The sequence below is a fragment of the Panthera pardus genome, unplaced genomic scaffold (assembly GCF_024362965.1).
Source record: "Panthera pardus isolate Hobbes unplaced genomic scaffold, ASM2436296v1 HiC_scaffold_12, whole genome shotgun sequence".
Lineage (NCBI taxonomy): Eukaryota > Metazoa > Chordata > Mammalia > Carnivora > Felidae > Panthera > Panthera pardus.
The window spans coordinates 56,810,802-56,823,128 of record NW_026526677.1 but is presented as its reverse complement, the minus strand read 5'-3'; the positions used below and the strand labels follow the sequence as shown (position 1 = coordinate 56,823,128).

At 48.9% G+C, this 12,327-nt stretch overlaps 1 protein-coding gene across 1 annotated transcript in view; it reads left to right on the top strand.

Annotated features, from left to right (window-relative positions):
- The first annotated feature begins 1,623 nt into the window (after window positions 1–1,623).
- The window catches only part of FCHSD2 (FCH and double SH3 domains 2), a 300,305-nt gene continuing 289,601 nt past the window's right edge, over window positions 1,624–12,327 (top strand). The window contains exon 1 of the mRNA XM_019449723.2: window positions 1,624–1,704. Within this exon, the coding sequence (XP_019305268.1) occupies window positions 1,690–1,704 (15 nt within the window). The 5' untranslated portion in view covers window positions 1,624–1,689. The remainder of the gene's footprint in view (window positions 1,705–12,327) is intronic.

Here is a 12,327-nt window from a genome sequence, read left to right as displayed (position 1 = left end):
GGGAAAGCACCTCCTTCCACGAGAAACCTGGTCACTGTCTCACCTGGGCACATGACACAGTCCAATGTAGGATTTCTTTACATGTCTGTCTCTGGCCTCAGGTAGTGAGTCCCCTGAAGACAAGATCCTGTTGGATCTTCATACACCAAGCACTAATCTGGCATGAGCCCAATAAAAATTGTAAGAAAAAGAATAGATGGAGGAAATGATTTCTGAATTTGACTGCGGGTTGAACCCTCCTTGTCTTCGGGATGATATAAGTTACCAAAATGAGAGAAGTAGAGATGAAATTACTGTCTTTCTTCCAAAAGCACCCTCCAAGCACATGTGGATTAAATGTGAGCTGGGGAGAAAGACTGATAAAGAGCAGTGAAAATATATTCCCAAGCCCTGTCTTTGTCCCTGGACTTTTCTCTCTGTTGAGGAAAGACTGCAGAAACCAAACTTTAAGGGGTACCTGGGTGGCTCAGTAAGTTGAACATCTGACTCTTGATTTTGGCTCAGGTCATGATCCCAGGATCATGGGATTGAGCCCTGAGCTGGGCTCTGCTCTCAGCGAGGAGCCTGCTTAAGATTCTCTCTGCTCCTCTTCCCTGCTTGCATGTTCTCTCTCTCTCTCTCTCTCTCTCTCTCTCTCTCTTAGTAAAAAAGAAAAGGGGACACCTGGGTGCCTCAGTTGGTTAAGTGTCCAACTCTGGCTCAGGTCATGATCTCATGGTTTGTAAGTTTGAGTCCCATATTGGACTCTGCTGTCAGCACAGAGCCCACTTCGGATCCTCTGTGCCCCCCCCCCCCCACTTCTGCCCCTCCCCTGCTCTCTCTCTCTCTCTCTCTCTCTCTCAAAAATAAACATTTAAATAATAATAATAATAATAATAATTAATAATCATAATAAAGAAACCAAACTTTAAGCATAAAAGGCTCCTGGATGTCCCAAAGATGTCCCTCAGGCACTTGATCTGAGCCCATTTACTCATATTTTACATATTAGTATTGTGCCTTTGGTGATCTTGTTGTAAACAGTTCACAGGTTAGCTGTCAGCCACCTTGGGGGTGAGAAGTTCCTCTTGCAAGCAGGTCCTGAGAGAGAAGCACCTGATGGGCCAGCAGAAGGGAGATAGAAAAACAAAGCAGTATTACATTGACAAAAGCACTTAAGAGCAACAGATTGGAACCATTTAGTTCAAGCTGTCCTACAAATAAATGCTCTCCGGTATACCACTGGGTTTCTGCTCTGGGAAAACTCCTTTTTGGACCGCAGTGTCCCTATCTGCAAAATGAATAGTTTCCATCAAGGATTCTAAGAGTTTATGATTCTGTAGAAGTTTCCTCACGTGAGACTTCCCCAACCCATGCAGGTCATATGACATTTCATCAAGGTCCAGACTCCAATCTTCCAGGGTTTTGGGTAACGAGGCTTTTTTGCCACAAACTCCAAGGCTAGAGACTATCTTTAGGGAGAGTCCACCACAAAGCTGGGCTTGGCCCCTAAGGAGAAACAGAACTCCCCAGGAGCTGGCACAGAGGCTGTGTGTGGCCCTTGGTTTGTTTGCTACCCACGGAAGGAGTGAAAAGGAAGCTTGGCTCTGAGTACAACGGAAGTGCCTGAGATCTGACAGTTGCTCTCAGCACTCTGCAGTCAGGAGGGAAGTAAAACTGAGCATCTGGTATCTTCTACCTTGAAAGCCCATGGGACAGCAACAGGTGAGGACTGGTGCTGGCCCGCTCTCTGGTCCAGAGAGTAGGCTGGCCCAAGGACTTGGGGGAGGGCAGCGGAAAAAGCCCTGAAACTGGTTCATGTCCTTGGGCAAATCTCTGTGCCTCTTTGGGCCCAGTCTCCATACTTGCAAAAACGGAATTGGGATTAAATTTGCTTGTGCCATGTAAGGATTTCTGGAATGGTGAGCATTGGGAATACAGAGACAATTTGGCTACAAGGAATCTAGCAGGTTTCCTTGACAGCAAGGGACTCATAGTCTGGCAGAAGATAGTTACAGAATCATGGGATACATCATGATTATCAACATACATATAAGTGCTGAAAAACTCTCAACAGAGAGCACTTAACCCAGCCTGGAGGCCCAGGGAGAGCTCCAGAGAAGGTAAAGTGACTTGCCCAAGGTCACGTAGTAAAACAGCAGTCCAGCTGGGCCAGATTGAAAGAAGGGGGAGTTGAGAAAGACATAACTAGATAGAAGTCTAGTCAGCCGGAACATAGTGCTGTCATCAATAACTGAACAAGTCTGTGAAGGAGCATTAAGTTTGACCTGACGGCAGGAGGAAGTGGGTTTTTGACCTGGGGTTTAAAGAGCAAATTTGAGTTTATCAGGCAGAGAAAAGGGGAGAAGGCTGAAAGCAGAGGGAAGAACACATTCAGAAGTGTGAAGTTGCTAAAAGAACCTGATGAATTCTGGAAAAATGCATATACATGTTGTGTTTGGAACAAAGAGTGTCTGACATCGTGAAACTGATGAGGTCAGGGAGGCTAGCAGGAGTCATGAGGTGAAGGGCCTAGAATGTCATGTTAGAATGTGGGGCTTATTTTATAAGGCAGGGGGAGCCATAGAAGGGTCTTGAGCAGAGGCGTGCATGGTAAAAATAGCATATTAGAAGGCTTGCTCTTGCTGCTAGGAGGGCAGTGGACCCGGGTTGGGGGAGAGGCAGGAATGATGATAAGGAGGCATCTAGATCAGTGTCAGACCCAACCCCTGTTGAGAAATTGAAACTTTTCAGGAGACTACAGAGATATTGAGGAAATGAGAACTGAAACCTAGGTCCTGCTATGGCTGTGGTCTGGGCAGGTGTGGTTAGCAAAGGAAGTGAAAGGATTAGGGTGACAGGCAGCTCAAGCCAGAGGAAGGTGGGATAGCTCCTGAGGGAATGTGGGAGCCCTGATCCAGGCTAGTGCAGGGTAAGGAAGGGGCTATGTCCCAAGGGACGCCAAGGGGGGCAGTCTGCTACTGAACGTGGTGTGCCCCACCAAGTCCCTGGCCCTCACTCCTGCCCTCATGAATCCCACTTCTTCCTGCCAAGCATTTGCTCAACTCTCTCCTGAGCTAAACTCTTCCTCCTTCCTCTCTCTGCCTTTCCAGCACCCTATGGTGCCTGACCAGGCTCTGCCCTGCCCTCCAGGGAGCCTTCCCTGAGCAGTGCAGGTTCCTGGATTCCCATAGCGCTGCCACCCACCTTGCCTAAGTGGGGATGTGACCACGCTCCGTCTTGAGGCTCCGTCATGTTTCATTCTGTGGTCTTGGTTCACCATGCCAGTCAATGTTACTTTGGTGCAGGTGTCCCTTTCTCATCAGGCTCTGCCCACAGGAGTTCTTTAGGAGTGACAGTAAGTCAGAATCAGACTCTGGGGGCCCCAAAGGAGGCACACTGCACATGCTTTCCCCTAGAGCAGGCACATGGGAGGGCTGTTTATGGGCTAGGCTGGTTGGTTCTTTGTTCTGAGGAATGTATTGAATTATGAGTCAAATAGGCAGATCCAGGTGGAGGGTCCTAGGTTAGTCAGGAGGCTGGCAGGAAGCAATTCACCTCTAAGGTTGGAGTGAAGAGATTTACTGAAGGAACTGCTGTACTGAGGTGTGGGCAGGTGAAAGGAACAAACAGAAGGATGGCGAGGCACCTACCCAGAGATGAGGGCTGAAGGAGGGGTGGGAATCATGTTACTGAAGCCCAGTGAGAAGTAGGGCTGGCTGGCAGGAATAGGATCAAGAAGGAAGTGGAAAAAGCACCAAAGCAGGAAAGGAGCAGAGGGAGAAATAGCCCAAACTTCCTCTTCTCTCATCCTCTGGTGTCCTGTTTTCTTATTGTATTGTCCAAACCCAAGTGGAACTCAATTGGCAAGGGGTCCTGGTGATGAAGCCCAAATGTCCCAGCCTCCTTGGACACAGTGCAAGGCCAAGGGTCTGGGAGGGGGAGGGCGGTGGCACAAATAGAGATTAACTGTCTCGATTAACACCAGAGAGGTGTGAAAAATTGTCACACAGATGCAATATCTGAATGATGCCTATGGCCTTAACCCAGTTATTTCTCTGTGATCACTGCTGGGTTGGAGAAGCTTTTTCTGGTTGCCCCAGGGAGAAAAGCCCAAGCTTCACCTTTACATTCATTTTGTTATCACTTAGAAAACACTGTTTAGTCTTGATTGTTACAGAACTAGAAAACGGTAGAGCCATGGGGGCCTCAAGAGTAACCATCCCAACTTACACAGTGACGGAGGCCCAGAGAGAATGAGAGCTGAGCCCAGGGTCACAGGACCAATGTGAGATGATGTTGGAGAGTATGCAGTAGCTAGATGATACAATTAAGGCCACATAGCTAGAAAGTAGCAGGGCCAAAATTCAAATTGGTCAGCCTGACTTAAAACTTGACTGAGCTTTTGGGCACCTGGGTGGCTCAGTCAGTTGAGCGTCCGACTTCGGCTCAGGTCATGATCTCGTGGTTCATGGGTTCAATCCCTGCGTCAGGCTCTGTGCTGATAGCTCAGAGCCTAGAGCCTGCTTTGGATTCTGTGTCTCCTTCTCTCTCTGTTTCTCCGTGCTCTCTCTCTCTCAAAAATAAATAAAGATTAAAAAAAAAAGTAAAAAAAAAAAAAAAACCCCAAAACTTGACTGAGCTTTTAACCAAGACCCCAAGCTGAGTGCCAAGTGGGAAGAAAGGTGATGGAGTTAGTGTGACCCAGCCCAAGATGCCTTGTCTTTCAGACCTGCCCATCCTCTCCTTTATGGTCAATACATTCACAAACCATCTGGGAGGAGTAACAGTGAGGTCACAGGCTCAGTGCAGTGTGTGAGGACAGAGGGCTGAATATGAACAGAAGACAGGCCTGTACAGGCCCTTGGGTACGCCCTTCCTTAAGATGCTGTCCTGGGCCTTCTATTCTGTGACCTGGCTTCCCACACTTAATGTTCCATGGCTGATAAACCTTTGGGACTTCAGGCCTTCAAGTCCATCCATCCAGCATGCCTTGTCCCAGGTGCTAGAGATATAGTGACAAACAAGATCTCCTCCAGAGATCTGTGGGGATGGAGGCATTGACAGGATGGGTGAGATGGGCAATACACATGCCTATTACAGAGCGTGATAAACATCATAAAGGAAGATTGCTTTAAAAAATTTAGAGCAAATATCCAAGTGGGAGACCCAAGACTGCAGTCCACCTTTGTAGGCTCATTTCTTGGGATAGTCAGACTGTTCCCAAACATGGCTCAGCCCATCCAGCCGGTGCTGTTTGCTCTCCTGGGAGTGTCTACCTCCTGTGCATTAAGACCCCTTCCAGGGCAGCCTTTCGGGGTCCCCTGTTGTAGATAGAGGCAGCCTTCCCCACATGGAACTACTATAGCACTTTGATTCTGTGCTTTGGAATTTCTTAAAATTTTTTAAATGTTTATTTAGTTTTGAAGAAAAGAGAGAGAGCGTGCACGCAAGCAGGGGAGGGGCAGAGAGAGGGAGACACAGAATCTGAAGCAGGCTCCAGGTTCTGAGCCGTCAGCACAGGGCCTGACATGGGGCTCAAACTCACAAACTGTGAGATCATGACCTGAGCTGAAGTTGGACCCTTAACCGGCTGGGCCACCCAGGTGCCCTTGTGCTTTGGAATTTCTTATTCAGGCTCAAACAATAGTGAGGGGGTTCTAAATCTTGATTCTGTTAGTTTAATTTTCCATTCTCTCCTTCCTGAATACTACAATAACCATTGGCCCAACTGTGGCAGCCCAGTTCCCAAGAGGAGGGGCTGGGTGTGTCCAGAAACTATGACAGAGTAGTTAACCCCTGGACACTGGAGTAGGACCATTTGGGTTCAAATCCTGCTTCTTACTAATTGTGTGATCATGGACAAGTTGCTTAACCTCTCTGAGCCTCAGTTTCTCTATCCTTAAAGTTTAAATAATTGGGTGTTGTGAGAATCAGTGGGTTAACACAGTCAAAGCCCTCAGAACTGTGCCTGGTACTCCATAAGCATTCAAGAAATGTTAGCTATTGTTATTACAGCTATTATTAGGAGCCAGTGGGTGTGCTTGTAAACAACTCCTCATGCCCAAGCAAAGCTGGGACAGATACACAGGCTCCACATACAGCCGCACTTAGAGATGGAGCAGGGTGGGGAACTGAAACCCCATTTTAGAGATGAACGGAGACTCAGAGAAGGCAGGGCATTCATTCGTTTAACAAATACTTTTATTTATTTTTTATTTTTTGGGCAATTTCCACATGTCAGGCACTGCCTCTTCCCACATCACTTACTGAATCCTCAAAGGAGGGCCCTGTGTTTTAAACAAGCACCCCTTGGTGATTCTCAGCTTCAGGCGAGTCTGGGTAAATGCTTAGGTTCTAGGATACCAGTGCAAACATCTTGCCGCGTTCCAAGTTTGGATTTGGGTTTTACAGGGAATACCATATTCTGGTGACAGATTTGCATAGCAGTTAACAGCACAGCCCAGGGACCTAATGAATTTGGTAGAAATCTCAGGTTGCCACTTACCGGCTGAATGACCTTAGGGTAAAATGGGGCTGATAATAGTACCTACTTCAAAGTTGTTGTGAGAATTAAATTATTTATGTGAATGCCAACACACAGTAACTATTATAAAGTATAAGCTATTATTATTACTGTGTCCAGCGTAGACAAGCATCAGAGAGAAGGTGGGGGTGGTGGATTTGATGCTTCTTATCCCAGGATTGGCTCTGCCTATAGCGTTGGCGGTGTCTGTCTCTTCAGGGAGACTCACCACCTGCTCCCTTCCACGGGAAGAGCTTTCCTGAGCCAGGGAATTCCCTCCTGTAGTGCCTGACAGCAGCTCCCAGCATTCTGATGCCATGCGCTCTGCCCACAGCAGCACGGCAAGAATTAGATCACATCTCGGGGCCAAGGCCGGACTGGAAAGACAGGCAGCTTTAGGTGTTGGGAGTGTCTGTTTAAGAGCCCTGAAACTGAGAGGGGAAGTGCAGGTCCTGAGGAAGCTCCTCTCCGCCCCCTGGGCCAGCTTTGGCTGGGGGTGGTGTTCAGCTCGCCCAGGCCACAGGCCACGGGTGTGTGGATGTGCTGCAGACAGGGGAAGGGCGGGTGCCCAGGGAGGAGAGGCAGGATGCCAGGGCATCTGCCAGCCCTCCAGGACATTCATTTTGGCCCACTGCCCTCCAGCATGGAGCAGACAAGTGTGTTTTGTTTTGGCATTAACTGGGCAGGCTATGGGAAAATAGGTGGCAGGCTTCCTAAGCTGAGTGGGGCCTCCTCCTTTCACAGGCCAGCACACAGTGGTTGTAGACCTGCCACCTCCCAATCCTGCTGTCCCTCCCCTTCAACTCCATCTCCTTCCCCTGGTCACTGCCTGTCCCCCGCCCCGGTTCGGCCTGGGGGGTCCTCTCCAGGGAAGGGACTCACAAAGGAGTAGCATCTCAAGCTGCCAGGCTGGGCTTTGAAGAAACTCCCTGGTGAAGCCCCTGTGTTACAGATGAGGAAATGAAGGTGGAGGGAGGGCCAGGGACTTCCCAGGTCTTCATGGGTGAGTCAGGGGCAAAACTGGGACTGTAGTTGGGCTCAACCCCCTCCCATGGGAATTTCTCTTTTTGTGTTTTGCTTTTTAAATTTACAAACAAAACCAGAACAAAATGAAGGGAAACTGAAGGAAAACACATGCGCATACAAAGGAAACTCACAGTTGTGGGCCAGCACAGTTGCAGGCATTTTATATAAACATTTCCATTTTTAATTCTCACCACAACCCAGCCAAAAGTCATTATTCCCCTTGTAAGGACGAGGGCACTGGGTTGAAGAAAGATTTCAGAACTCGGTCAAGAACCCAAAGCTAGGCAGAAGAGGAACCAAACATCTAGCCCAGGTTTGCCTGACCCCCAATCCCTTTGATGTCAACCCTCCTCCCAAACCTGACTGTTTTACCCATGGGTCCAAGTTTCCCAGAGTTGTAATCACAGTGCAGCTCCCAGTGGGAAGGCCCTCGGTGTCCTGCATAAGTGGTCATTCAGCCTTCCCTGATGTATCCCAAGGCAGGCAGTCGCTAGCTTACATAGCTCCTCAGTTCTTTACAGATCACATACCTGTTATTTCACTTAACCTGTACCACCTCCTTAGGAGGAAGGACAGAATTTGTGATGTGCAAAAGGTCACATTCACAAAGTGCCTGGCAAAGACAGGGCTAGAACCTTGGTTGCCTGCCTCCTGATATCAAAACCATGTGACTGTCCGCTCCTGCTATAGCCCTGGGACTGGCTGTCCTCTCACCCCCCCTCCCATCCCCACCAAGTTGTAACACTCCCTGGCACAGGCTGATCAGATAATTCACTGTCCCAGTGCCTGCCTCTCAGGAACCCATCTCTGGCCTTAGATCCCTGTCACCACCTGGTGGAATCTGGGCCCTGTGTGTTCGGAGCACACTGCTGAGATCTTTGGTCTGTGTGTTGAGATTGGGAGCTCCTGGAGTGCAGGGCCTGGGTCTCATCCCAGAGACCTGCTTATGACTGAACCCAGAATAAGGGACTGGTTGAGGTTGAGTAATGTTGGATGGAATTCAAGGTCTAGTTCTGCCACAAACTCACTTTGTGTCCTAGGAAGAGCCCCTGTCCTCTTCTGCTGGCCACTGATCTTGAGACGTCATTCCAGCAGGCTGTGATTCTGTCTTGAGAGCTAATGGAGGAGGCGGGCATACTCCCATACCAGGTTTACCAGAGGGCTGTGTTGAGGAAATTAGTTTAGGCAGGAGCAAAGGTTGATATGTGTGTGGGGGGGTGGGGTGGGGAGTGGAAGTACAGGGGAAAGAAAGGTGATTAGGGTAGAAGGGAGGTAATGGGGATAGGATCCACAGACTGCATTATTTGTAACAGCAGCATCAGCTAGCCTCAGTGGGGCTCAAACAGGGAATAGCTAGCATTTGGATGAGCTAATAGGTATTCCCCAGCAGCCTGAACCAATGTGAGTGGCAGATAATGAGACAGCAGGAAATGGAGTGAGGGCTGTGAACCCTAGCTGTGAGGAGGGTGGGAAGTGCATTGGTACAGTCTGGGCATATGGGATGGTGGCCACCATCTCTAGAGCCTTGGGTGGAGTGCCAATCTGTCCTGGGTGGCCACTTTGAACTGTGGTGGGGTGCCATTCACATTCTAATCATGCTCAAGGGCTGCTGCACACTTCGTATCCCTGCAGTTTCCCCTGGGAGTTCTGTGGAATATTGGGATAGCTTATCTTTCAATGCTCACTCATATGCCTGCTCTAGTCAGCTTTTAATCCTGGATCTCACTTAAATTTAGAATCACATTCCTTCTGGGAGATTGTACAGCAGCATGCTGGAGGAAGAGCATAGCTTCAGAATCACAGGAAGCCAGGGGCCAGGCCTGGCTCTCCTGTCCTAGCTGTGTGACCTTGGGCTGGTCATTTCACTTCTGATCTTTAGTCTGTGAAATCTGTGAAACGGGGTCATATGTATCATGAGAAGTTGTGAAGGTTAGAAACAATGTAAATAATATGCCTACTTCAATCCCTGAAACATCGAAGAGGCAAAATAAATGGTAGCTGTTATTAATTCCTTCCCAGGGTAAGAATCCCACCTGTGGCCTCCTTGATGGAAGGGAGTTAGCATCTACTTGCACTGCTCCAGGGATGGGGGAGCTCACCCCTTCTAAGGGCAGGTTGGTCTGGAAAACCTTCTTCCTTAAATACAGCTGAGACCAGTCCCAGTTCGGTCTCTGGGGCTATAACGCATGCTGCTCTGTGGTCACAGGACAGCTCTGTGGTATTTCCCCCAAACAGTGTCAAGGGATCTTACATCTGGTAGCACAGTGCTTGCTTGCACTACAGGAGCAAGGCTCTGGAAGTTCCCAGCCTGGTTCAAAGGGGTACATTTTAAGTCAGGCTTGTATAAGTCACAGAAATCCCTTTCCCATCCCTGTGAAGTTAGGAATATACGGTTGTATCCTCCTGAGTCTGCATTTTTCCTGGGTGAACTCTCAATTCCCTGAACAAGAGGCAAATGGGAGAACTGGATTCTGGTCCCAAATCCATCACTTCAGGGCAAATCACTTACCTTCACTGAGCTTCCAGTTACTCATTTGTAAAATGAATAAAATAACACTCTTTCACAGGATTATAGTGAAGATTAGCCCAGAAAAGTAATATGAAAGTTGGGGTTTTGGGAAAGGCATTTAGTAAATGTTAAACACATTTCTTGTTTTAAACCACATTTTTGAAAAAGCACCCAGCAGGTAAGTCCATCTGGTGTTGCCTGTTATTTATTACACCTCCAAAGAAAATCATCTCTGAAAGTCAATGCCGTTCCTGGTTTTAGAATAATGGCAAATCAGGTGGAGGATGCCCTCCTAAACCCATAAAATAAAGCCCCAGGGTTGTACTTCATCTGTGAAGAGCCTACTAAGTTCCAGGCTCATTCACTTACCTTATTCTGTGGTTGGGGACCAAGGCTCAGAGAAGGCCCAGCATATCAGTAGTAGAGGTTAGATCCCGAATCTCATAACATCTAGCAATTTTATACCCCTAGTCCTCACTTCTATAAAAGAGAGGTGAAGGGAGGATAATCTCTGGGCCAGACTAGTTGCACCCAGGACTAAGATCCAGCAAATCTTTGTAAAGCACCTTTGTGTGCATAACACTGTGTCTAGGAAAGCACTGTTACCCACCCCCCCACCCCACCCCCACTATCTTAGTAACATGCATGGAATGGCTGGTCTGGAAATCAGCCTTGGTGAAAGCTGAGTCTGATTCTGTCTTGCTCTTAAGAATCTGTATTCCCAGTGTCTGGCACAAGGCTTGGCACAAAGCAGGACGCAGCAAATGTTTTTTGAATGAATGATAAATCAGTAAGCAATTATTGATCACCGACTATGTGCCAGAGCCTGTGGTAGAAGGAATTCTATTAATACAAGCCTGTGGGGCTGGTATTATATCCCCATTTTACAAGCCAGAAAGTAAAGGCTGAAAGCAGTGAAACTGACTAGCTCAAAGCCTCACAATTAATTGGTGCTGGAGCGGAGATTGGAGCCCAGCCTGGCTACCTCTTGCCTGGGCTCTAGCTGCTGCCCCACAGCTGTCGGGGAGTTGGGTCTCCACCCACTTATTCCATTGCCCCAGGCGTTCCCTGATGGTAATTGAGGACTCTGGTGAAGGGCTGACTTTTGAATGGCCTCAAGGAAATTAGAAAAAGCAAGCCTGATTTCCTGGTTCCTACACAATCTAGTTCATGCATAGCCTTCTTGTACAAGAATCTAGGTAATTCAGTGTGAACAACCTGGGTTCAAGTTCCATCTTGAACCAATTTCTCGCCAGTTGTGGCCTTGGGCAATATACTTGGGTCTCTCCAGGCCTCACTTTCCTCTTTTGCCTGACTACTCTTCTGAGAACAGGTGTCCGGTACTCCAACTTCTGATAAAACTGTGGGGCAATCTAGTTCACTCTTCGCACATCCATGTGGCTCCGGAAGAGGTATTTTCATTCTTCTAAGCAGCTCAAGAAAGGCTGAAAACCCTACCCCCAGATGGTCTTGATGTGTGGGGAGGGGGCTGCGTGGATGAACAGCCTCACTGGCAGATGAGGAAGGTGGAGCTACATACCCAGCTACATAGAGGCAGGCAGAGTGGACTGAGATCCAGAGGTCCTGACTCCCAGACACGAGTTCCCTCCGTTGCCCTTGCTGCCTCCTTTACTTTTTCTCACAGTTATCATTGGCACACGTTTATGACCCATAGAGTGTAGTCGTGCTGTGTGACCTACATAAAGTCTCCCCTCTTCTAAGGGTATTAGCCTCCCTATCTGTGAATTGGGGATCCTGGTCTTAACCTCGAGGTTCCCTTCCAGCAGAGAGTCCGTGCTCTTTGACTTGAATGCCCCGCACCAGAGAGCACTTTCTCCTTTGCAAGGCAACTAGACACCCCCCTGTCCCGCCCCCACAACAGTCAGACACCTGCGGCCCGCTGAGAAAGGACTTGTCCACGCTCGCCCCCTTCATGCTTGCCTATTTGGCTAACCCATTCGCTCACCAGAGAGGGGTGTTTGAGGACCGAAAAGAAGGAAAAAACAGAACTCTCCTGCAGCTACAAGCATGCTACCCTCCGCCCCAAGGTAAAAACTTCAGAGCGTCGTCCCCCTAAACACACACACACGGACACAGAAACGCTGCGGCCCAAAAACCTGTAGGAGGTGGGGGCGGCTTGTGCGCGTGCGTCGGCGCGGAGCTCTCTCCCGCCCACGTGCGCGGCTCCGACTGCAGGCGCGTGCCCGGACGGCTGGCGGGAAAGCGCGCGGGAAGCCCCCGTCTGGCTCCCAGTGTGGGGGAGGGAGGACAAGAGGCGTTTGGAACG